We start from the raw sequence: 27,198 nt of genomic DNA, 5'->3' as shown, positions 1-27,198 counted from the left end.
TTGGGGGGGGGGGACCAAGTCCAAAATTTAATGGCATGATCCTTGCACAATACCTAACCCCCCCCCCCACCAAGTTTCGTCGAAATCCGTCGAGTTTTTCCGTAATACTGTTCACAAACAAACAAACAGAAAGGGGTGAAAACAGTAACCTCCGTCCATCTTCGAAGATGGCGGAGGTTAATGAGTGGAAGTGAGCAGTGATCCTAGTTTTATGTAGTTTCATCAAAAGGGGGTTGATGGTGGACCATTTCCACCCTGCGATGACGAAGTGATAGGCCCATACACTCGGCTTCATCGCGGGGGATTTGCAGAACTGGAAATAAAAGGGGAGTTGTGTGTGGGGGCGGTTGGGCAGAGAAGGAACAGGCTTTCAGTGCTGTTTTTATTTTTATTGCTTTTACCCTTTTGGTCCTTTTTAGACCCCTTAAGGCAGTTGAGACATTTAGACCCTTTAAAACCTTAGTCCTTTAAAACCCTTTTCAGATCTTTTGAGACTCTTCATTCATTTATATATTTTAGACCCTAACTACTTTTGGAACGTACCCATTTCGACCACTTTAGTCCTGGAGACCCTTTGTACCCCTTTTTGGTCCAAAATGGTTTAAAAGGGTCCTTTCACTCGACAAAAATGAATGGAATGTTTATCATCAATTGAGGACCAGCTCATCCTGTATAGTTTTCACTGTGCTAATACAATCGTGTTATCAGGCCTTTCAGCCCCCCACAGGCCCATAATTTCCTATTGAATCAAACTGAAAATCAACTTTATCACCGAATGCACCCCAACTCAGACTGCCCTCCATCGGGAGACAAGGATCTGTTTCACTTCGGACTATCCCTTGTACATGGCAGCCATATATAATCTGCTTAATGGAAAAAGACAAGTCTGGGTTAATATACAGAAAGTTTGGAGCAGCTTCCATATAATAGAGTGCCAGGATTTATTGTACACAATTTGCAAAAATGTTGAATTGAAATATCCACAAAAGAATGCCAGCTGTTTTTAGGAATACGGTAGATAGAACATGACGTCTCATTGGTATTATGAGAGCGAAGCCTGCAGTCATCACACTCGGTGTGCCAATTTGTTAAAATAGCATATTGCACCTTTGGTGACTACTAGCATTGAACTCATTGCTTCACTGACTATTTAAACAACATAACTTGTTTATGTTTCATTAAATGTAATGCAGTTTATTGTTGGTCAATATTTACAATGTTTTTTTTTAATTCCAGAAACACTTTGTTTGCTGCTAACAACCGAACGTTAATTTTAGTAATCTGCACACTCATTCGCCCAAAAACAATTTTATGAATTTGTTTTCTGTTCCCAGGGATGAGATGTCATCTTTTTTTAAAAAATTATTATTTATTTATTTTTCCCAATTTGCAAAATGTAATTCTCATCAAGTCATGAATAATATACTACAGTGAAGGCACTTCAACTTGAACCCCAATCCTTCCAACATATTTTTATGATCTAATCTTACCAACTGGGGTCTTTTGAGACCCCAACTCAAAACCATTCAATTTCACTCAATCTGCCAAAGTTTTACATCAGTAATTAAACATGGTGTTTTATTGCAAAAGTCAACAAATGTTTAAAAAATATATTTATTTATTATAACCCCAACTTTTATGACCTTTTATGACTCCAACTCAGAAGCGCTAAAGTTTCACATCAGTGAGGAAACATATTTTGATTGGATGATTCTTCAGTGATAAGGTGAAGAAATATAAGAAAAAAAAAATAAAAAAGGAAGTAATTGGAGGAGTTGCTCGACAGAAATACCATGTGATGAAATTGTGTGCAAAAAAATTGAAGGAAAACAACTGGGGTCTTTTTGAACCCCAGAAAGGATTTGCTTGTAACTCTGTGCAGCAAGGTAGGATCTTAAAACATTATATATATATATATATATATATATATATATATATATATATATATATATATATATATATATATATATATATATATATATATATATATACGAGCAGGGAATGCTTACACATTAAAAGCAAGAACGAACTGTGATTCCCCATTGTGTCGGGTGGCTCACTGCATGTTTTTTTTTCATTTATTTATTTTCATTTTTTTTTTTTCATTCATTTATTTTCATTATTTTTTTCCATTCATTTATTTATATTTTCATTTACAGGTGCTTTCCAATGATTCTCTGATTTTTTTTGATTATTTTTTAATTTTTTTGTTTTCTGGTCTATCAGTCTATTGGCGTTTGCATGCAAAATTCCCATGCTTCCCCATTGTTTCAGGTCACTCAACTGCATTTATATATATATATATATATATATATATATATATATATATATATATATATATATATATATATATATATATATATTTACAGACACATTCCAACAGTTCTGTGATTCCCCCCACCCCCAAACCTCCCGGTGTAACGGCTTCACTATCCATCAGAACGTGAAATTTGAGCTTTCTACGTCGCCTGGAAAGGATCAAACATTGATACGAGTCAGTGAGTGGTTAGAATGAGGTTTATATATATAAGATTACCGGCACATATAGGTAAACAAATTAATAATGCATGAAATACATTGTTGAACTAATATAACAATAACATGAAAATATCGGCCTGTGGTGCAAAAAGATCCCCGGTGGTGGGATTCGGGTTTAGGTCTGGCAGGATCCTGTGAGATATCGATATACCAGTTATACCAGTCTAATTTTTCATATTGACATACCGGTATTGGAATTTTGAATATCCAGGGTGAAATATACGGTACAGTAAACGGGAAAAAATTTGGGATATCACCATCAAATTGAAGAAAGGTGTTTACAATCTTTAAATACCATACACGATTTCAAAATCTTTGATGCACTCTGCTACGCTTGGAACAGTGGAACGAATGACGTCAAGACGTCCCAGGAAGTAGGTACAGTAGATTTTTAACTTTTAACCTTCAGCACTCGAGCACCATACAAAGCAATGACGTTTTTTGTTGCCCTTGTGGCTGTTTTTTTAAAGCAATTGCTGATTGGTTATTTTATTTGAATCGGGTGTGCTATATGAAGCCTGCGTCGATTACCAGTACGGCAATCCACGATAATCATACCGGCCTGTGCCAATGACCGGTACGGCGATCCGCAATAGTGATACTGGTCTGTGCCGATTACCAACACTGATCTGGCTTGAAAACAAAATCATTTTTAATACAAGTTGAAGTTGTAAGTAAAATAACCGTTCTCATCATGGGGTTGGGGGGGGGGAGCTGGATGCCCCGTGTGGGAATACTTTGAGAAATTACCATGTGTCAATTTGTACGTCATATGTGAATACGTAATGGACCATTACGTGTTTTTTGGAACCTGTGTTTAAAATGTTTGTTTATTTAATTATTTTTTTATACTGGTATTCACCCACCGGTATAATCAATATCGGATAAATCGATACTGACGTAGCCGAGGTTACAAAGGGGAATAAGGTAATCTTCTTGAATTTTAAAAAGCATTTTGGTGTTAGATTTTTGCTTTGTTTTTTTTATTTTTTTTATTTTGTCAGGAAAGATATTAAATGATGACACACCACTGAAGGAATACAAGATTGATGAAAAGAACTTTGTGGTGGTTATGGTAACCAAGGTGAGCTGTACTGGTATTTGTTATTTCACTCATCCACTTTCAACATTATCATGTGTTGTGGCACCAAAGCCTTTGCCTTCGTCATTAGCCATTTCCCCCAATATTCACCCCCCCCCCACTTGCTTTCTCTTGTGCCGCCTTGCTTCTGCTACGGTGGTGCTACCCTATCAATTATGATTTGTTCATTATTTGTTGCTTTTCCTTTCCCACCTACCATCCCCAAAGCCAAAGGCTTCCTCATCCCACCCAGCACATGCCGAAACAACTGAACCAGCACCTGGGCCCAGCCCCCCAAGTCAGACGAAAGTGGATGAGGTAGAGACAGATGCACAGGATGTGGGGGCTACTGCAGGAAGCCCATCTACTGAGTGAGTAGCTGCAATCATAATAGCGTTAAGGGAGGGTCCGATTTCCTGAGCATTTCCTACTCATCTTAATTATGGAAATTTTGCAGGAACATTATTGCGTTACTTGTGCGAAACTGATGAATTTTAAAAACTCGAAGCAGCAAGACGTGATTGTAATCGTTTGTTTGTTTTTTTTTGTTTTTTTTTTACTTTACATCCTCATGCAAAATGTACCATTAATTACACAGAAAATACAATCGCAAAAAAATTTTTTTCTCTGTGCTGGTGGGATTGCGAGTTTTCTCAAGATCTCTATCCCTATTACCCATTTTATGTGCAACCTCCACCCCCCCCTCCCCCACTCCTTCCCCCAAAATAAATACCTCTGGATACGCATTATCCTCCATAACTAGGTAATGTTTGTCTGCATGATCTACCACCCACCTCACGATGATGACTCCATTGGCACCTTTTCTGCTAATATGAACTAATAGTTACCCACCCCATCTCTTTAGTCCTCATCTGTTGTAATTTCCAGAGCCACCATGTCAGCTGGTTGTGAGGTTAGTACTGCAGCTTAGATCTTCTGTGATTCCATGGGACTGACCCAATCTGTAAACTTCCCAACCTGGATCTCCACCTGTGATATGTCATCCGTCCAGGACCTGGTAATTCCCATCTTTCTATCCACATCTCGAGCTCCTCTTCTGCCCAGGTTGGCTCTTCTGATCATGCTGTTGTAAAAGTACAAATCTCACTTTCTCACTCTCTCTCACACACAGCATTATGGAGTCTGGTTATTCGCTCAGGCTGGCCGGGACTGCAATCTGTCTTGTTACAAACATATTGGTCTTCTATTTTCTCTGCATTCAATATTGGCTTCACCTGGGAAATCTTTCAGCCACCATACTTTTTCATGCACAGCTTTATTCCATCTCATCTGCAGCTATCATATCCATATTCTCCACTGAGTGCTGTGATAGAGCACTGGCTATTACACAGCTTGCTTTATCATGGAATGCAAACATGACCGAGGGAAGCTAGAAGTTATCCTGCAAGACTCACAATAAATGTATGTCTATTCTCAGATGAACCAGAAAACATCGAGTGAAGCTTCAAGCCAAACGCTCTCACCTTTCTCCTTGTTAAATCTATTTGTGGTGTGTGATCCATTCCCTCACCTTAAGTGCCAAAACAACCGACCAGTCAAGACAAAGCTGAATGCCTGAAGTCTGTGTTTCCCACCGAAGCTTGGATATCCATCCCATCCATCTCTGTTCCTGCCTTATCTCCTCATACCCATTGCTTCTTGGACATCCTGCTATGCTGCTTTCTCTTGTACTCTGCTTTCTTCACAATGTCCTTCACCTTAGGTTGTCTCTCATCTGCTTAGAAAGTCACCAACATCTTTCCAAAACACAAAGGTGGAAAACCACATCCTCTGAAGTCTAAACTAAGGGAGTTTGTTTAGTTCTACTTTTAAACAGTCATGGAATCGATCATTCCAGATAACATGGTCTTTCCTTTTCCCAAACGGCCTGATCGCTGACCAGGATTTTGGATTCCTGTCTCAGTCATTCACCCTCGGATAATGTTACTGCTCATCTCTCAACAATGGACTGAGGCCACTTATCTCAAGCAAGAGGTCAGGGCTGTGTCTGTAGACATATATCAGGTATTCAACACAATCTGGCACCCTGTTTTTCAAGCTTTCTGCCTGTGGAATACAAGGCCACCCACCATTCCTGGCTTGCTGATTTCCATTCAGGCAGTCAGTCTGTAGCTCTCAGCAGAACCCTTTAATTTCCTCCACCAGTATGAAGCTAAAGTGCCCCAATAATGCATTGTCTTGTCGCAAAAATATAATAACATCCGATGATTGTATTTTTGCAAATTAATCCCACCACGTCACAATACCAACAAACACACATGCATACTTAGTTGTAAACTGATGTGGTAGCCAGTCGAAACAATGTTATTCGATTCTGTCGTTGGCTTTATTGAAAGCTGTTGATATCTGAAATAATGAACATCCTTCCCGCTTGCATGTGCTGATTGATTGTAAGTCACTTAGCGTCGGCCATGTTTATCAAAAGTGGTTCCTAGATCCTCAATAACAGTTCCAATACTACAACCTCGATCTCGCAAGTCGTATTGCTCTCTCGATCACCTTTTGAATTTAGGCTTGTCACAAGTTGTGGTTCAAGACTTCAAAATTATGAATATTATTGGGAATAATAATGTTTGGCCTTTGGGTGCCACGATTGAGTTGGATTTCTAGTGCCAGCCAACAAGAGGAGCATTTTTGAAGTTTTGCTTACGTCTGCGCTATACCAGTAATATGAAAAGTCCTATGGCCAACAGAAGACTGCTATAAACAGAGGTTATGATAGCATGCATATTCTCTTTCACATTATTGCTATCTACGAGCCAGGAATTCTGGGTCCAACATGAGTGGATAAACATCAGAAGCCACCTTCAGAATGGCACTTGGTGGAGCATATAACTCCGTCAGACTGAATACTTTACATTTTGTAACCCACTGATGGGCTGGATCTATATCCAGATGTTAACCAACATCTAATCGGCCTGTCCTTGCCACCTACCCAACTCATCCACCAAGTTTTGTCTTAACCCATCCATAGCTTTTTGAAATATCGTGCTCAGACGGATGGACAGACAGACAGACAGACAGACAGACAGACAGACAAACAAATGGGTGAAAACACAACCACAACAAGAGTGGGGAATTGTACCTCTGCTATTTAATGGCCCAATTACAGAAATTAGAAACTTTGTAAAAGCTTCCAAGCAGATATTTGAGTTGGTCTGTTTGGTGTTCCGTCTGAACCCATGGCTTGCAATGCCGGGATCCCAGGTTCAAGTTCCATACCTGGCGTTTATCTGCTTACTATCTCACGTCCTTGTAATTTCATGTCACGGTGCAATGATGTGTCTTTATTCCCTTTTCATACATGACGTACGTGTACAACCTCTTCCGAGACAGCCATGTTGAGCCATATATCACGGTTGGTGGGGGTTTGAACAAATAAATTGATGACTATCCATCTATTAATTGGCAATTGGTCACTGGCTTTGACATGGATACAAATTTATATTATGGGCCCGAGGCATCGAAAAGCTTCCATATATTGAACTGTCGGTTTCGAATGTAGCACCTCACCGCCATAAATTGCATCAGATGTGGCAATAAATGCGAATTGTTGCTCCCAGCTTGCCGGCTCGATGACATAAGATGCCATTTGCATTTGTGCTTTCTCCATCCCTGCCCGTTTAGAATCCTGTGTGGGCGCTGGGCACGGACGACTTGCTAGTAACTGGAAACATCCAATTGGACTGAATACATGGGTAAACATCTCGGCCATTCTTGGACCAGAGATGATAAAACCAAAACGACATAAATTGTGGAAATTAACTGAGGTTGTATTTGTTGCTTTGTTACATTTCTTCAGAAAGGATGCAAAGAGAAAATTTTAAGTGGTGAAGCTGCTTCAATATTTGGCTATGTCCTTCCTTCCTTCCATCCATCCATCCATCCGTCCGTCAAAAATGAACAAGAAGAACCTATCGAGCACACCATGATTAATTATAAAGCGTTCAAAGGGTAATTCTCATGGGTTCTAGGGTTCTAGAGGGTAATTCTAATGGGTTTTGTTTGTTTCTAGGCTTTGCCTATTTCATATAAAAAATGCCAAACTGAACCGCTTCCTTCGGATAAGGGTGCAATTTTATTTTATTTTTTAAATTATTTTTTAAATGATCAGCTCCACTGCAGTAGCAGATTTTTGAAATTCAATCCGTTTTATTAGCCCCGCCACCGGAGGTGGATGGAGGTTGTGTTTTCATGCGTCTGTCTTGTCTGTCTGTCTTTTTGTTTGTTAGCAGGATGTCTCAAAATGTTGTGGACAGATTCGGAAGACACTTGATGGACAGGTTGGGTGTGTCATAAGGCCGAAATGATTAGGTTTTGGCTATGATCGGGATCCAGGTACGAGAATTTTAAAAGTGATTCATCATTGAGAGATAGGGCCAAAAACTATATATAGCATGATACAGTATTTCAAAAAGTTGTGGACGAGTTATGACAAAACTTGGTGGATGAGTTGGGTAGGTGACAAGAACAAGCTGATTAGATTGTGGTTCAGGTCCGGATACAGATCCGGCCTATCAGTCAAAAAATAAAATAAATTGCCATGTGAGGAATGTCACTTTCAGATATTTTGTTATGAAAAAGCACTTTAAATCCCTTGTGCTGATATTTTGTGCTTTATGGCCAAGTTAGTTGACCTTGTGTGAGGACTTCAGCAGAGGTTTCTAATTACGAGTGACGAGATATTTGTGAAATTTAAAATATATATATATGAAATGAGAGCGAGAGATGAACCTTCAGAGTTTAGGCTTTATTCCATTTGATTGGAGCCGCTTCTACGGGCACACCGGGGAATACAGGTTCAGCTAGGAGTACATAAGCAGTAACGTATACATGTGCGATTAATCATTGCAGAATAAATTCGCGTAAGCACGGAGTTCGATATAATCTCCATTCTCACCAGTCAATGAGCACCTTCAGTTAACGAGCATCAAGTGAACAGCCGATGTAAATGGCAATGCCCCGGGGACAACCACTCGTGCCGCAGAGACCTCCCCTTATACGCGAGACGCACAACATGTGATCCCGCGTCATGTCCCTCAATTCACCTCAATTCACCACATTCTCCTCACCTTTAAAATGTAACTAGGGGCCCATCTTACACACCATGATTGCTTTAGCACTATAGGAGTATACATTTCAAGCAACGCGGACTAATAGATCTACAGAAGCATACATGCCAAGCAGTGATTATTTTGAGTTGTAGGAGCATGGAAATGAGCATCGATATATGATATAATGGGCATATAGGAGCATGAGCAGCGAGAATGCCGATAATCCCCTTTACAGATTGAGTCGTCGAGGGGCCTTATTCGTCGACCTCTCCGGGAGTAAACGGCAGTTTCACTTGAGGGAGACTCCCGATCCTCTTGGTGAGCCTCGACTTGTGCCGGGGATGACTCCTCGATCGCTCTCGGGTGGAACGCGGCAGCCCCGTCGCCCGGCGGAGTTCCTGGGGGGGAAATGTCAGAAGGAGAAGTGCCAGAAGGTGGTGTACCTGCGGGAGGAGTACCTGAGGGAGCCAGATGGCGAACCGACACAGTGGTCTCCCTGCCATCCGGGAGCCTGACATGAGCATACTCTGGATTAGTGTCAATGAGTTCGACCCCCTCCACCAGCGGTTCATACTTGCTTTGTCGTACCGGGCGTTTCATGAACACTGTACCGGGATGGGTCAGCCAGTTGGGCACCGCTTGACCGTCAACATAACGTCGTTGGTGAGTAAACATTCGTTCGTGAGGAGTGGCATTGGTGGACGTGCAGAGCAAAGAGCGTATGGAATTCAGAGCGTCGAGAAGGGTAACCTCCCACCGCTCGGGGCCCAGTCCTCTCGATTTCAGCGCCAGAGTTACGGCTTTCCAAATAACTCCATTATACCGTTCCACCTGCCCGTTTCCCTGTGGGTTGTAACCCGTCGTTCGACTAGTTGCTATGCCGTGCTCTAATAGGAATTGTTTTCGCCCGGCCGACATGAAACACGGCCCTCTGTCTGAATGTATGTACGAAGGTCTCCCAAACATAGCGAAGAGGTCAGAGAGACATTTCACGACAGTGCCCGAGGTCATATCCGAGCACGGAAACGCGAAAGGGAACCTTGAATATTCATCAACAACGGTGAATATGTATCTGTTGTCTGTTTCGGTCGGCAGGGGCCCTTTGAAGTCGATGTTTAGTCTCTCGAAGGGGGAAGTGGCCTTGATCAGTCTGCCAGATGCCGCGCCAAAGAATCTGGGTTTTAGTTCAGCACAAACAGGGCATGAAGCATTCATTTGTTTAATATCTTCAACAGAATAGGGAAGATTTTGTCTGCGTACGAAATGTGCCATCCTGGTTACCCCTGGGTGGCACAGAGACACATGGAGGTCTTGCAAAGCCTGACTGATTGTTGCCGAACTGTAGACCCGGGAGAAGGTATCTGCAGCAGGGTTTTCTTTCCCGGGCCGGTAAACAATGTCGTAACTGTAGCAAGCTAGGTCTATCCGCCATCTCATAATTTTTTCATTCTTAATTTTCCCGTTATTTTTCCCATCAAACATGAATGCCACGGATCATTGGTCCGTAACGAGCGTGAAGTGGTTTCCCAGTAAATAATGTCTCCATTTCCGCAGCGCTTCAACGATGGCGTACGCTTCCTTCTCTATCGCTGAGTGTCTCTGTTCGCTTCTAGAGAGAGTTCTCGAGAAGAACGCGACCGGCCGCCCAGACTGATTGTGTAGCAGCTATGGCGTGATTTGAAGCGTCGGTTTCCACCACGAAGGGCACCGAGCTGTCGATCGATAAAACCACGGACTTACTGATATCATCCTTGAGGTTGTGGAAAGCTCTTACAACAGCGGCATCTGGTGGAAAGTTTTTGCAATGCACTAGGGGATGTATTTTCTCGGAGTATTGCGAAATCCATCTCGCATAGTAAGCGAACATCCCGATCACCCGGCGCATTGTCTGCAAGTCCTGAGGTGGTGGAAGCTCACGGAGCGGGCGCAATCGTTCAGGATCAGGCTTAATTGTGCCGTCGGCTATTGTGTAGCCGAGAAGGTCAATTGACCTTGCCGAGAATACGCATTTCTCGTAGTTGAGAGTCAGATTATATTTTCTAGCAATGCTCAAGAATCTGTCCAGATTCCTATCATGTTCCCTCTGATCCCTACCGCACACTGTGACATTATCCACGTAAACAAAAGTGTCTTTGAGGTTTTCATCTGAGATTATGTCGTCCATAACCCGTTGGAAGCAAGCTACCCCATTCGTGACACCGAAAGGTATTCTCCTGAATTGGTAGAGGCGCCTCCCTGCCTGGAATGCAGTGTAAGGTTTGTCTTCCTCTCGGATGGGAATTTGATGATAGGCGCTTCGCAAGTCGATGGTACTGAATACCTTATAATTGGCCACGCGTTCGACCATCTCATCTATGCGCGGCAGGGGGTAGGCGTCGAGTTGGGTGAAGCGATTGACCGTTTGGGAATAATCGACAACCATTCGTTTCTTATGGTTCTGACTGCTGGTTACTAACACCTGTGCGCGCCATGGCGAATCGCTCGGTTCTATAATTCCCTCTTCCAGTAATCGCTTGGTTTCCGAAGTGATGAAATTCATGTCAGCAGTGGTATATCGCCGCGATTTGATCGCTATCGGTTTGCAGACCGGCGACAAGTTAGCGAACAGCTGGGGGATGTCACCTCCGCGGTGGTCAACGCATTTAAAATTAGACGAGGCTTGCTTCCTCCAAAGGGTATTTCGACGCTCGTGTGCTGCTTGAGGACATTATGACCCAGAATTACGTCTGCGCACAAATCACGAAGCACCAGTACCCTTACATCCCGATGCGTGTACCCTTTTACGTCCAATTCAACATTGCAGTACCCTCGTACGCGGGATTGTAGTGAGGTGGCGGCCATGCATACCGTATTGTCAGTCGGGTGGATTACCCATTTCCTGCCCTTCACTAGCGAGCTGTTGACGAAACTTTCAGAGCTACCGGTATCAATCAGTGCCTCAGCCATATGCCCGTTAATTCGTACGTTGATGATAGCCTTGGATAGATTCCCGGGAGGCTGCAGTTAATTTATTCTGCGAGTAGAGAGCCGCAGAAGTGGGTTTATTTCTCCTTAGAGTAGATTTACATACCCTGGCATAATGCCCTTTCTTGTCGCAATTCATGCATGTGGCATCTCTGGCGGGACATTTTTGACGAGGATGCCTTTTGTACCCATAAAAGAAGCATTTACCAACCGGAGCAGTTGCTGAGGAGTTTGACGTGGCCTGGGTATCCGGCTCCTCGGGTGTTTCTCCATCCCCTATGTCTGGCTGTGTCTGTGCCAGTGGGGTTCCTTGAGTTCCCACCGTAGCAGCGTTCATTAGCAGCATCGGTGTCCCAAATGACTCAGATTGCTGCTGAGCCGTATCCATCGCTCGTGCCTGATCGACTACCTTGTCAAGAGTGGGTTGCGCTTTCTCTAGTAAGCGTTGCCGTATGTGGGCTGATCTGAGTCCTTGGATGAATGCCTCCCGTGTGGCTTCCTTTCGGTGTTCCTCGGCACTTACGGCCCGGAAGCTGCCGTCTTTTCCCAGCTGATTCAGAGCTTGCAGGAACTGATCGATTGTCTCCCCGGCTGCTTGCTTGCGTGTGTTGAGAAGATGTCGTATGTATACCTCGTTCTTGGGCTTCACGTAGAGCGCCTGCAGCACGTCAATCGCTGCTTCGTAAGTGTCGCACTCCGAGAAGAGCCTGTACACGCTGGGCGAGACATGATTCACGAGAGCGGCAAATTTGTCAGCTCCCTCCTCGATGATGGTCAGATAGTGTGAGAAGGAACAGAACCAATGCGACCATTTCATTTCTGCGTCAGTCGCGTTTGGGTCTGCGTCGAACCTCTCTGGTTTGTAGATCTTGTCCATCTTTGGTTGAGAGAGCCGAGAAAATCAAATGGAATAAATTGAAATGAGAGCGAGAGATGAACCTTCAGAGTTTAGGCTTTATTCCATTTGATTGGAGCCGCTTCTACGGGCACACCGGGGAATACAGGTTCAGCTAGGAGTACATAAGCAGTAACGTATACATGTGCGATTAATCATTGCAGAATAAATTCGCGTAAGCACGGAGTTCGATATAATCTCCATTCTCACCAGTCAATGAGCACCTTCAGTTAACGAGCATCAAGTGAACAGCCGATGTAAATGGCAATGCCCCGGGGACAACCACTCGTGCCGCAGAGACCTCCCCTTATACGCGAGACGCACAACATGTGATCCCGCGTCATGTCCCTCAATTCACCTCAATTCACCACAATATATATTTGCAGGATGATGCTTATGGAAGAGCTTACAAAAGGGGTTGGGAGGGGGGAATTGGAAGACACAGGCAAATTAAGAAAACACATGCTCTTCGTCCCTCAATCGTTTATGGCTGGGTCAGTCCGTCTTATTGTTCTCCTTCAAGACTGACTGCCTGTCCCTTGATGCACTTGTACACTTGACATCTGTCATTGACTTAGTTTTTCAACCTTTTCCTTTGTCTTCCTTTCCTACCTCCCATCTCACCAAGCTTTGCCTGTCAATCCTCTGTACATGTCATACCACCTTAACTTAACTGTACCATCTCTCTGATGTTTCTCACTCCCACTATAAATTCCTGCCTCAAATCACCATTCGTTTTGTCTTCCTTCGACATCACTCTCATTGCTCCACCACCACGAGCTTTCTCAGGCATTCCTCCTTCACTGCCTCATTGGCTATTCAGCTTCATTGTCATGCACTTGTCATGTATATAATTCCTGGGATCCTATGCCATGCTCCACTTGCTGTCTGCAACCTTGCCTGTATTCCTCTTCAAATCACCATTCTGTTAGACCCACCGTACTTTAAAGCCTTCATCTGCTGCAGCCTGTATCACTCGATGCCTGATGGTAGACCCCAGACCCTCGATTTTGAGCAAGTCTGCAATCGTGTGTCTATTGGTGACTGAATAGTCCAATGCTGAAGCTACAAACACAGCTTCGGAGAGTGCACCTGAGGCCCAGCCTGGTTTGGTTCTACTAATTAACAGCTTGGCTCTGTTGAAGAATGAAAGACCGCTTCCATTGGTTGTGCTTTGATTCCTATTCACAACGGTGGTTGGTTTCAGTCCTTCACTTCAGTGTTCACCAAATGCATGGGTGAAACTCTTCCGTTTGTGTACGGAAATCTGTATTTTCATCGTCAGATAAACATGCCGCGATTATAGGTAATTGAGGTGCTATTCTGATGTGATGCTTCGTTTCTTAACCCATTTTATCCAGATGGGGTGTCATGCGAACGCATCATGAACACGATTATGTGATTTACTCCCATGGTAATATATATATATATATTTTTACAAGGTATTTTGTCGATGTTAGCCGGGTACAAAAGCTTGCAAGTGTGTTACCATTACCAGACGTCCTCCAGGCAGGAGAATGTCTGTCTATGTCAGTAAATAATGGAAATAGCATCCATTGTTGGATTTTTCCATTGCCGTTCCCTCCAATGAACTTCACGGAAAATACCGAAGTCCTGTCTTTACATTGCATGAAGTAACGAGAAGAGCACTCTTCGATGTCGTAACGTCGGCAGATTATGCCTCTGCCCACATTATTACATCATTAAACATACTTGTACCAAGTTTGACTACGAGATCATAATAGTGACGTTTCACATGGATTGATGAAGCGGTTCAAGAGAAATGATTTTTTACAAGATTTTTATTCCATCCAATATAGCTGCCAGACCATGTGAGCCATGAATTATTCATGAATACCCTGGTATCCCCAACACTTGGGGAACATGTGGGTGTATTTTCCCCTCGATCTGTCCCGTCGTTCTGGAGAAGATTTGGGGTTTTTTTGACATCATCGAAATCACATTTGTTTCCCTTGGGGAGCACTTCACATGTGTCAATTTTCAATTTTTTTCCATGCCGAAGTTTTGGAGATGCAGAGGTCCAGTTTTTCCTTTTTCCAACATTTCTGCCACACCACGTGACCTATGACGTCGTCATTGTCATTAAAACATTCTACATGAGTATTCACACCTATGGTGAAAAGTTTTTGTCAATCGGAGGAAACAGAGAAAATTAGCTTTGACGTATGTACGTACGGAGAGGTGGACAACCCAAAAACATAATGCCTCCGGTGACTTCGTCAACGGAGGCATAAAAACGCTATTCTGCTGCAAAACCTGATAATGTATGATGGTCACGATAAAGTTTGTGACCCCATTGATAAGCGACCAATAAATCTTAACAAGTAGCTTTGACTCAGAAGGAGACCATTTGGCCCATCATGCCTGTGCTGCACAACCACCACCACATTCAATAAATCCATCAGGTTATTGACTCTTTTTCACTGTGGGGAGGAGTGGGGATGCGAAGTGTGGCAGGCACAGGGATTAGTGTGTTATAAGTGCAAATAAAATCGATATTTTAAAACTCTTTTTTTTATTACATTTTGCAACTTTCCCTTATACACATGGCATAGTGTGTGTTTACTGACACCTGCTGGAGGGGGTGGTTAGAATTGTTAATTCCTTTGGTGTCTTTGAGAACATGACCAATTTTAATCTCCCCCAGGGATTTGACATTGAAGCTGCACCAAAATAGTTTCTCACATGCTAAATCTGCAATCCATCCATTCCATCCTTCGAGACCATACTCTGTGCAGAGCATTGGTGCTGCCTAAGCAGTCTCCTGGGCTATTGGGCACAATCCTGGACGGGTCGCCACTACGACACAGGATACCAGCAACCTGGTACTCATTTTGCCGACCTCGGAAGGGTGACAGGCAGAGTCAACCCCACCTGACATTAATTCAACAGCCAAGCAGGATTTGAACTCTGGATCCTAGGATCCCAAGCCTACCACCATAACCATTATGCCAACACCAGGCATAAATCTGCAATGGCTAGTCACCACACCGATAACGGTTTATTCTAAGAAGGCACAGGACGACACAAACGGAGAATCCCAGGACAAAAGGTAGACGGACATGAAAACAGGTAGACATAAATAAACAAGAAGAAGACATTGTGCAGAGCACGATACTTGCAAAATCCATAAAACAAATGTGACCTCAAAAATAATTGGTGGTTGAATTCAGTGACCTCATATGCAAATCCTCTTCAAATTTCAAGTCAATGGGATAACAAATTGAGGATTTTAGAAATACTACCTTAGTTGTTGACCTTTTGGTCCATATTGACCTCAAAAATAATTGGCTCGTTGAATTCAGTGACCAGAAATATAAATCCTCTTCAAATTTCAAGTTAATCGGATGAAAATCTCACCTAAGTTGTTGGCAACATTCAAAGGGCTTATGCTGACCCTTTGACCACAAATGCCTTGCTGACCAGGTCTTTAGTCAATGTCCTCAGCATCATCCTGTTTCGGCCCTTCAACGTCAATACGGTCAGCTAATGTGGGCCAGCAGGGGCACATATGCCTCCACATGCAGCAACTACACATGGATAACATAGTACCCCCACCCCTCGTCACCGAGAACACAAACTACAACAGCCAAACAACAGCTTCCACTCCCAGAATCCATGGCGTCGAAAACATATGCTGGAACAACCAACCAACCACACAGCCTTACAACCTACATCATCAACACACACACACACACACACACACACACACACACACACACACACACACACACACACACACACACACACACACACACACACACACACACACTTGCTGGGGTGAAGATTGATGCTTCAGTACCAGGGAAGGTTCGCATCTTATTCATTCGTACAGGGAACAGCAAGAGGTTAACAAGACTTAGAGAATGTAACTTCAGCTGCAAGGTACTGTACTGCCTTGAATCGACAAAACCTCTAACGGCGAAGGTTTCCTGTGTTATATTTCCAATGGTACCATTTTTTTTTATTACTCTACGATGGCAGAAACCCTTTGAAATGAAACATGACTGAGAAACTCGGCTCCTCTTCAGAGTGTTAAGATTAGAGGATGAAAGCAATGGAAATAAACTTTGCACCATCATGTAACTAATTAATCGCTATCATTTCCTGCATAGGATATCATTGTATTGAAATGCAAGCAGTGCTGTGGCCAGCTGTACCTATCAACGTAGCTTTGATTGAGGCCACGCATCCCCCAAGTAATCGATTTGCATACACTTGATGCAATGCAAACTTGTCCAAGTTCCGAGCCGATTCGTAACCCGGAAAATTTTTGCCAAAATTGTCGAGTTGGATCCGAACCGAGTTTTTGCTACCGAGTCACAGCCTTAGCTCATTTGGATGAACTATTCTGGCACTTCCAACACTGGAAAATTGAGCTATCATCTTTATTTGCTTACCTTGTCATTATGCCTTCTTCGTATCAAGAAAAGCCCACCTGCTGTCCTGTTGGTACTCCAGCTTCCTCTCTATCACTTATCTAACAATGAACAGAGAATCAATTGTACTTCGACCCATTCTGAACCAAAATTTCTACTCCATCTGGGATTCCACTATCTCTTCAATACCATGTTACTGACCCTTTCCAAAACTTTCACGTAGTGTGGGATGAGTTTCATACCTCTGTCGTTAACTCTTTTCATGATTGCTACCCTTCTAAAATATAGGAACCAAAATTGATTCCCCTCCACTCCTCAGGTATTCTTTTATTCTGCCTACATCACTAGATTGTAATCCACTGCACCGTGGGGTGTCCCAGCATCCTGGTCAAATTACTCTCACTTGATTTGGTTGAGCATCATTGGATCGTGCCATCTTTCTCGATGCCATCCTCACCTCTCGCTGCATAACCTCAGATGTGGATGTGCTGATTGGGACGCATACTGGCAGTTACACAGATAAATAATTTTCCTCATTTCGCAGTTTTGTCAAAATACTCTATCTTCTCTTGCGCTTTCTGCTATTACTTGCAGCGTTCTCTCCTGGTCATTCGCAAAAGGAGATGCACTACCATTGTCCTTATGCCATTGTTTGATCTTTGCAATACCATATAATTTGCACTATGCTTGGTTGCTGCCCTCACTCTTCATGCAACTCATCCAATGTATCCTCTTGCCTTCTTTACTTAACATTTTGCACTCCTTTTTGCTCTCTTGTATCTCCCTCGACTTTCGTATGATGGTTCCAACTAACTCATACATCCTCTTTGTATCGTTCTTCTGTTTTACTGCCTCCTTTATGGTTTAACCACACCACCACTTAACTGCAAGTAAGCAGGTGAAATGAGCCAAGGATGCTTGACCAATAGTTCTATTCTTTATTCACACCCCCACCCCGTTGGCTCCTTCTCCATGATCATAGATCTGAAATGTTCTGCCCCATCTGATTCCAGCTTCCAATATTTGATACGTTTTCTGGCGAGTTTAAATCTCTCTGAAACCATCGTAACTACCACTGGTTTATATTGGGATGCTACTTGCTGGCTCGTTATAACCTTGCAATCCCTCACCTACTTCCACTGTGCCTTGCAAACCAGCACCATATCAATCTGTGATCTTGCCCCTCCACTAATGTACGTGTACAGCTGACTGCTTAGCTTTTCAAACCAAGTGTTGGCAATCATTCAATGGTTGCTGATGCAGCGGTCCAACAGTGACACTCAACAATGGTCCAATAATAAGTTAATCAACCCACATCACCTTTCGTAAACACTACTTAACCTGACTGATCTTCCCCGATTATATACATTCATGTCTTCCAGCATCAGCCGCAACTCCTCTTCATTTGCCTGATCCGCCAAATTCTGGAGCTCCTTTCTGAAGACCTTTCTCCTTTGGACATCCAGTTTTTGGGACGCATATGCAGACACTACAAACAACATACACTCTTCACCTGCACCCTAACTTCCGTAAGTCGGCAGCTTGCATGCACAATATCCACCACGGTCCTTCTCAGCTCTCCTCTCATTATCACTCTGACCCCATTCCCCTTGCCCTTCTCTCCGGTGTAGTTCAGCTTGCAATCCATACCCAGTTCCCTTGGCGCTCTCCCTGTCCGCCAGATCTCTTGTAAATGCAGGATCCAACCTTCTGACCATCATCTTTGCCACTTACATTCCCTTTCCTGTCAGTTGACACGTTGAGTGTAGCTATTCGAACAAAATTCCACTTCTTGTTGCCAGGTCACACGATTGTCGTCTAAGTCTTCCCATTTTGGACTTTTCCTCCTGACCTTGGATGAACAGGTCAGATGCTGGCCACAAGGATTCATTGGCCTAGGGCTGCCAGATTGAGGCTGGTGAACAGGCTTAGGACTGAATAGTCCTCCCACCCTTTACAGCTGCTTCTGGTGGCGTTGCATACAGGCCGGATCTTACATCTCCTTTTAACCGGTAACTACTGCTGTCCTCTGGCAACAAAACATCATTCCTGAAGGAAACTTTGTCACCTAGCACCAAATTTGTACCTCTATTGGCTAGCCTGCCAGATACCACAGTGATCAGACCTTTTCCCCCTCTGGTGCACTTGCCTTCACCTCTGCACCATTGCCCCCACCTTGGGAGTAATCTGCTGCAGAGGAGCACTGACAACCTTGCTGCCAGGAGCCCGGCTCATAACCCTGAACAAGGGACCAGGTTGCTATCAACCAGAGATAGCTGAGCCCAGGGCATCACATGGACATGGTCGACCAGACCCTGAAATAACTCCAATTGGACTACCCATTAAATAACAACACATCATGACAGCAATTAAATAGATGTGTATTGTTGATCTTCAGGAAATTACTGCAGTGGTGAAAAAAAAAAAGGTGCAAAATGAAAGCCAATTAATCGGTTTATAGGTGGCAAGCAGGAGGAGAAAAAAGGTCAGGATTAAAAAATAAAATAATAAGAAAGAGGAACATAGCAATGAAACTGTGGATGATGAAAATACCTTCAGGTTTCGGTTGAGGCCATGAAGGTTTCTGGGAAATGACCAAATGTCAGTCACTGCTGTTCATTCCCTCACACATTTCAGTTGGGAGGGATGTGAAGATGTTGGGAGGTGGAGAGATGGGAAAAATATATAGGTGCAAGTGTGTTAACCGGTTTCACCATTCAGTGCCTTCAGAAAGTATTCACAGCCCTCGACTTTTGTCGCATTTTGTTGTTACAGCTTGGGTTTAAAATGGATTAAATTAAAAAATTTTGGCACTGGTCTGCACAAAATATCACATGATGATAAAGTGAAAACATGTTTTGAGAAATTTTTACAAATTTATTGAAAATGAAATACAGAAATATCTAATTTCCATTCGTATTCAGTCCCCTGAGCCAATACCTTAGAGAAGCACCTTTGGCAGTGATTACAGCTTCGAGTCTTCTTTGCACATCTGGGTGTGGGGATTTTCTCCCCTTCTTCCTTGCAGATATGCTCAAGCTTTGTCAAGCTGGATGGGGGAGCATCGGTGAACAGCAATCTTGAAGTCTTTCCACAGATTCTCAATCGGATTCAAGTGTGGGCTTTCGCTGGGCAACTCAATGACTTTCATGTTCATGGGCTGAAGCCATTCCAGTGTTGCTTTCGCTGTATGATTGGGGTCGTTGTTCTGTTCGAATGTAAATCTTCGCTGCAGTCTTAGGTCTTTTGCACTCTGAAGCAGGTTCTTCTCAACAATTTGGCTCCATTCATAGTTCCCTCCATCCTTACAAGTCTCCCAGTTCCTGCCAATGAAAAGCGCCCCCATAGCATGATGCTGCCACCACCATGCTTCACGGTAGGGATGGTGTTCGTTGAGTGATGAGCTGTGCTTGGTTTCCACCAGACATAGTGCTTTGCATTCAGGCCAAAGAGTTCCATTTTCATCTCATCAAACCACAGAATCTTTTGCTTCATGCTCTCAGTCTTTCATGTGCCTTGTTGCAAACTCCAGGTGTGCTGTCATGTGCATTTTTCCCAGGAGTAGCTTCCGTCTGGCCACTCTCCCGAAAAGCCTATATTTGTGAAAATGCTGCAGACTTGTCCTTCCGGCAGGTTCTCCCATCTCAACCAAGGAACTCTGTCGTTCTGTCAGAGTGGTCATTGGGTTCTTGGTCACCTCCCTGACCAAGGTACTTCTTCCCTGGTTGCTGTTTTATCAGATGGCCATCTTGAGGAAGAGTCTGGGTAGTTCCATATTCTTTCCTTTCCTAATGATGGAGCTCACTGGGCTCATGGGAACTTTAAACACTCTATAAATTGTTTTATACCCTTCCCCAGATCTATGCCTCACAATTCTATTTCGGAGTTCTACAGCCAGTTCATTGGACTTAATGGTTGAGTTTCTACTCTGACATGCACTGTCAACTGTGGGACCTTGTATAGAAAGGCGTGTTTTTTTCTAAATCATGTTCAATCAACTGAATTGGCCACAGGTGGACTCCAATCAAGTTGTGGAGACATCTCAAGGATGAACAAAGGATATTGGATGCACCTGAGCTCAGTTTGGAGTGTAAAAGCAAAGGGGTTGAATACTTCCTGACAGAAGACATTTCAGCTTTTCATATTTAATTAGTTTGTAAAAAAAAAATTCTTAAAAAAAAAAATCCACTTTGACATTATGGGGTATTTTGTGCAGATTGGTGACAAAAAAAATCTCGATTTAATCCATCTTGAATTCAAGCTGTAACAACAAAATGTAAAACTAGTCGATGGGTGTGTTTACTTTCTGAATGCACTGTATCTAGAGCTGAACAATACTGTAACTCTCAACTCTACAGGCATATATCTGAAAGGAAAGTGGTCATGATGCCCTTCCAACACGGGCAGATGAAGCAGCTTGAAATCCCATGTGATTATAGTTGCTTATTTGATTAGTCCACGCTAGCTTTCTGCCTGATAGGGACAGAGGCCTTCTGTGGAAGTCATATTGTTGGGAACTTCATGTCTCGGCCCAGGAGTTGGTCTCCAGCTTGATGACAAAGCAACGATGTTTAAAAGCCACTACAGTGTCATAAATGCCACTAAGCCCACATAACTTGACCAAGTTTACTGGAGCTCACCACTGTATGCTAAATAGACAAAGCAAAATGCAAATCATGTGAGAGATCTTGCATCGATGGTTGTGGCAAGGGCTTTTGTTATTGGTGGCAGGTGCATTGTAGTAGAACTGCAAGAAAGCAAACTAATATATATTTTAATTATTTATTATTTGCTTGCTGTGTTTGTATACTTGCCTCATGCTGCAAATGGTTTTTCATTTTGTCTTCCCCATTCCCATCAGCCCAAGTCCAGTATCTAACACTTCTGACCTCCCAAGCACAGACACTGCAGCCTCGACAAGTTTCTCACTTGTGGATGCTGCTTCGTCTGCACTTGGTAATGTAGGGGCAAATGAGTTCAAAGAGGAAGGGCAGGGGTGGTTTAAAGTGTTTCTGGAGTTGCAGAATGATGTGTTGTTTTGGCATTGGGTTGAGTGTAGTTTTGCAAGTGGTTCTTCATAATAGGGCATGGAAGTTAAAGCAAGGAACAAACTTAACTTCACACAACATTGATGCAGTAACTGGTCAAGCCTATGAAGACCTCGTATCTGAGATGGTGGCCATGGGCTATGGACGTGAACAGGTGGTTGCTGCACTGCGTGCAAGTTACAACAACCCAGACCGAGCGGTGGAATATCTTCTCACGGTAGGACTGTTTTTCAGATTTATGATTTGTTTAAAGTGCATTCATAATCTCAATACCCTTTTTGCATATGATTGTGACACTTGGATAAGAGTTTTGACAGAGTGACATCACAACTGGCAAATGGTGGAAACAAATTGTTTGTTGTGCTATTCAGAGTTGGGGTGAGACTGTCGTACCACAGATGGTGCACACAAACAGGTTCATTCATGCTCCAAACTAGAACTGAAGTGTTGTGAACTGCCATACACATGTATCAAAGGTGGTCTGAAATGCACAAGTGACATGTCTCTTGTTGCCACTGGAAACACTGGTTAAATAGCACAAGTTTGCCAGCATCATTTGTGATGTCACTGCACCTGCCAATGCAGTCACTTTGCCAATCACAAAGTGTTAAGATAATTGCTACTGGCAATGCACAAATACTTGCAGCATTTATATTTACTGAGTATTTGGTGTCTCTCCCCCCCCCCCCCAGGGTATCCCAGAAACATCTCGGCCTAGTGCTGTAACAGAAACAGGCCCAAATGTGGCTCCAGCTCCAGCCTCAACTGCAGTTCCAGCGCCTGTTTCGGTTCCAGCACCTGTTTCGGTTCCAGCGCCTATTTCAGTTCCAGCGCCTGTTTCAGTTCCAGCACCTGTTTCAGTCCCAGCACCTGTTTCGGCTCCTTCTTCAACACCGGTGCCAGTATCTGCCTCGACTCCACTGTCTAATCCCCCAGACACCTCTACTCCAAGCACTACAACTGCACCACCAGCCTCACCCACTCAAGCACCGACGTCACAAGTATCCAATCCACCTAGTACAGGTGACAATTAAAAAAAAATTGTTTTCTTTGATGTTGGAACAACATGTTGTTGGAATATGGCTGGAATGCTGGTATTTCAGTGATACCTTTTGATTATTGAAGTGAAACAAATGTTAAAACTGAGCAACCGAGAAACTTCAATTTAATCAATGAAAGGAGGGTGGCAGGAGTTTGTCCACCTCATTTAAATAATTAATACTGATCAATGAACTGACACTTTCCTGCAAGGTTTTGCTAGTAAATATGAAGACCACAAGGGGAAAACCAGAGATGTCACTTTTTATAAATATCAGGGTTATTGCACCTGCCAATAGTTGGCAACATAAGGTTCCTCTCACAATATTACTTTAACAAATAACCAGGGGTGTCACATAATTTATATGGTATAAAGTTTAGCTGTGCAATGAAAAAACAAGTGTTGTCAAAGCTGAACAAGTGGAAACCCAGAGTTGTCAGTACTTTACTCCTGGTTATCTCCCTTTCATTCATGTTAACTGTTCCACCATAATATTCATTGTTGAGAAACTAAAAAATGAAAGGTTGTAAAACTTTCACAGCATAAACTCTGAGCACTACAATGGCCTATTTGGTTATATCATGGGCTCCGTAGTTGGTGCATATCGTGGTTCAAGCCTGGTCAAACCTTTGTTGTGACATTTATGGGACCCACGCCATGGCTTAATGGTTAGCGCGTCTGAGTACCCATCCTCATTCGATGTATGCACCGCCCAATCAACCTGCTTAGATATATGAGGGAGTCACATGAGGTGACTTCGGCTATCGCGGGGGTGGTTTATCCTTGGTTTCCTCCCGGTTTTCCATCCTATTAAGTAGTACGGAGTAAGAAATGGAGGAGTAAGAAATGGAGAATCCGTCGTCATATAAGCGAAATACCCTTGAGTATGGCGTTGAACACCAATCAAACAAAAAAAACAATGACCGTTTAATGTTGAAAAAAATAATCTGTGATCACCAAAGTCATGTAATGTATGCTAATAACCAACAAGCGTGAATTTGCTACACATCCTGGGTTAAAATTGCATGGCAATTATTAAACAAGGGAATAACCAGTGATGTCAGTTTGCAACATTGATTCGTTGTTTGCTCTTAAATTAAATAACACAGAAGCTTGGCAAATGCTACATGCTTAATTTGATCGGCCAATGATCACTCTTCCTTTTACTGGAAAAGAAATCTACATGACAGTTATTAAACAGTCCACCAAAGTCTTGAAACTTTGTTTTTCAGTTTCTTCAAAATTGACTTATCCTGACATCTCTGGTTTTCCCCTTGTGGTCTTCATATAGATACCACAAGGAATGCATGGAAAGTAGACAGGGAACTGACTTGATGGAAGAGAGGACAAATTGGGGGTTGACTTGAAGCAGGTTAAGAAAAAAAAATCACTGGTTTTGTACTGTTGCTTCTGTTTGTTTTAAAGGAGCATTCACAAGTGTTTTGTCCAACCTATGTGATGATAAGTAAGGACTCTATAAATATCACAAGTCAAAGTCAAACCTGCCTTCGTGGCCACCTCTTCACAATGAGATCACCTGCTCTGATTGGCCACATGAATTCTCCCCACCAAAAAACCCATGTAAAATACCCTTCACACAGCGGTCACCTGTTAAACATGGTCAGCAGCCATCAAAATTACCTTCCTTGCCCCGTCGTTGCTGTTCATTTGGGGCATAAAATATTATCGAACATTACAATTAATTATTTGTATTTTCATGTCAAAAGACAAAACAAATTGCAGTTTACTCTAATTACCTCCATCACCGAAAGTAGACGGAGATTGTTTTCATCCCTGTCTGTCTGTAAACAGGATATATCTAAGAGTTATGGATTGATTCGGATAAAATTTTGTGGACAGCTTGGGTATGTGACAATGGGGAATTGGTTTGATTCTGGTGAAGATCTGGATCCGGATACTTTCATCTTCAAGTTGTTCTTCACCATTGAGAGTTAGAGCCAAAAACAATAGAGTGTGTGTGTGTGTGTGTGTGTGTGTGTGTGTGTGTGTGTGTGTGTGTGTGTGTGTGTGTGTGTGTGTGTGTGTGTGTGTGTGTGTGTGTTATTTATATATATATATATATATATATATATCTCAACCACAAGTCACACACACACATGCTACCCCCTGCCTGTGATATGAGCAATCTGCTTTCTCGCAGGAGATGACATGTCAATAATGTTGAGCGCTTTAGATTCCCCAGAATGCAAGGGTTGGACAACTTCCCCCCAGTCTGTTCAGTCCCATTCTTCCGTCCAGGCCTTCAAGACAGCTGTTCACAATTATGTCAGGTCATCCTCCATCCATACTCGTAATATCCACTACCCCCAAATAACTCCATTCCCAAACACTCCCTTTTTCCAGGTCGTGATTTCCCCCCTCCACCTTGCTTACCCCTTATTGTTTGTTAGTTGTTGGTTGGTTTGTACCTTTTCTGTTTCATCCACACCTTCCTCCTCCTCTTCTTGTGTTTCATTCAGCTTGTGTGTGCAGCTTGTTCAACCCCGGGTTTCACTCTCCCCCTCCTCTTGATCTCTCTCACTTCGACTCTGCTGTTTGTGTTTCCCCCTTTACATTTTGTTTGTTTCTTTCCATTCTGCTCCAGCTCTTCCATGAGCCTATCATGTTTACAAAAACAAAGGTGTCTGTCCATAGGGGAGTGCAGTATTCCATTGAGCTATGGACAAATGTCTTTGTAGGCCGAGTTGTTTTGATTGGGGAATGTTTTGTAGGTCCAGTCTGCGGCTGCCTTTGGGGGCCAGCTTTGAAGTGTGGTCATCCCAGGAAAGATCTCGTGGCTGATCGTTCAATCGACTGAATCTCTTGAAGTGGCTAACAATGGACAGTGGTCGTTTAATTTTATGATCCTTCAGGAGTCACAGGGTGAGACATATTTGTCACAGCTGAGGGACATGTTCCATTTGCAAGACAAGCATTTAATCAATCGCAGGTCAGCAGAGTGAGACAGTTTCTGTATACCTGCTGGTGGGATGGTGTTCTTGACAACACGCTGTGGAGATTTCCACAATAAAGAGAGGCTTTTCCATAACATTGGAGAGCTGAGGTTTACTCATACAAAAAACAAGACATGTCCCAAGACACTGCTTTGGGGGTACTCTAGCCTTCATTGGGAGAGAGGGGGAAAGGATGCCCTTGATAGCATTGTGTTAACTGCACAAGTGGAGGAAGTCAGAAAGCCAGTTAGAAAGGCAGCGTTGTGTGCCACAGATGGTGAGCTTGGCAAGCAGAGTGGGATGCCAGATTGTCAAATACCCAACATCTGTCCAGGGAGATGTTCCAGACCTCTTGTTTGAGATTTTGTCTCTGATCATTGTTGGGGAGAAGCAGCAGCGTATCCAAAGTTTAGTGACTGAGATAATCCTAACTGATGCTCAGTGACCTGGCTGTTTGAAAAATAAGGAAAGACCATGCATGTCAGCAGCAATTATGGATTCCATTACTTTGCTTATGCGGTATTGGAGATCATTACTGACTCGTGGTTGAGAAATCTGGTTTTTGTCTTTTTTTTACAAGTGATTTTTGCTGACTTCCAAGCAGTTGGACGTGGCCAAAGGTGATGGACAGGCTTAATAAAAGAGATTGAAGATAAACAAAAGCAATGCAGCAATTGGGAACATGGGCATTGATGCTAACTGCACCAAACTCCGGTGCAGGGTCGAGGCTGACAGATCTTCGTTTACCTTAACAGGTGAGAGATGCAATGTCGAGGCTCTACCTTATCAGGATAGCTCCATAAGAAATAGTGTAAATACTGAAGGATGATGCCCCTTCACATGGCACTAAAAATAAAAACTGGGTAGCTGAAATTGCGCAAGGGAGGACAAGTGCTGAGGATGAGCGAAGGCCAGGACGCCACAATGGAGATCACACACACCAGAACAAGTTGATGCATTCCACAATATTTGGGTGAATGACAGATCAACAGTGTATGCACATTAGCTGAGACATTGGGCATCAGCAATGGGTCAGTGCACTCAATCTTCACTGAACACGATGGGCATGAAAGGTTTTGGCAAAATTTGTGTTGAGAATATTTACTGTTGAGGAAGGGTAAGTTTGACTTGACATTTCATGGGAACTTCTTCATCAGGATTGTGATTCAGTGATGTTTCACCACTTTGATTCTGAGACAGGTCA

General features: G+C 43.1%; 1 protein-coding gene across 4 annotated transcripts in view; it reads left to right on the top strand.

The window, feature by feature from the left end:
• The window catches only part of RAD23B (RAD23 nucleotide excision repair protein B), a 47,942-nt gene that overhangs the window by 6,874 nt on the left and 13,870 nt on the right, over nucleotides 1-27,198 (top strand). For all 4 annotated transcript variants that reach the window (XM_085845679.1, XM_085845677.1, XM_085845678.1 and 1 more), the window contains exons 3-7: nucleotides 3,543-3,622; nucleotides 3,848-3,990; nucleotides 21,815-21,909; nucleotides 22,091-22,218; nucleotides 22,694-23,024. In XM_085845679.1, the coding sequence (XP_085701805.1) occupies nucleotides 3,543-3,622; nucleotides 3,848-3,990; nucleotides 21,815-21,909; nucleotides 22,091-22,218; nucleotides 22,694-23,024 (777 nt within the window). The remainder of the gene's footprint in view (nucleotides 1-3,542; nucleotides 3,623-3,847; nucleotides 3,991-21,814; nucleotides 21,910-22,090; nucleotides 22,219-22,693; nucleotides 23,025-27,198) is intronic.

This window comes from Eptatretus burgeri, chromosome 11 (genome assembly GCF_056783735.1).
Source record: "Eptatretus burgeri isolate ZD-2024b chromosome 11, Ebu_testis_v1, whole genome shotgun sequence".
In the NCBI taxonomy this organism is placed as follows: Eukaryota; Metazoa; Chordata; class Myxini; order Myxiniformes; family Myxinidae; genus Eptatretus; species Eptatretus burgeri.
Note: the sequence above shows the minus strand (reverse complement) of the source record. Positions and strands in the feature narration are given on the sequence as shown.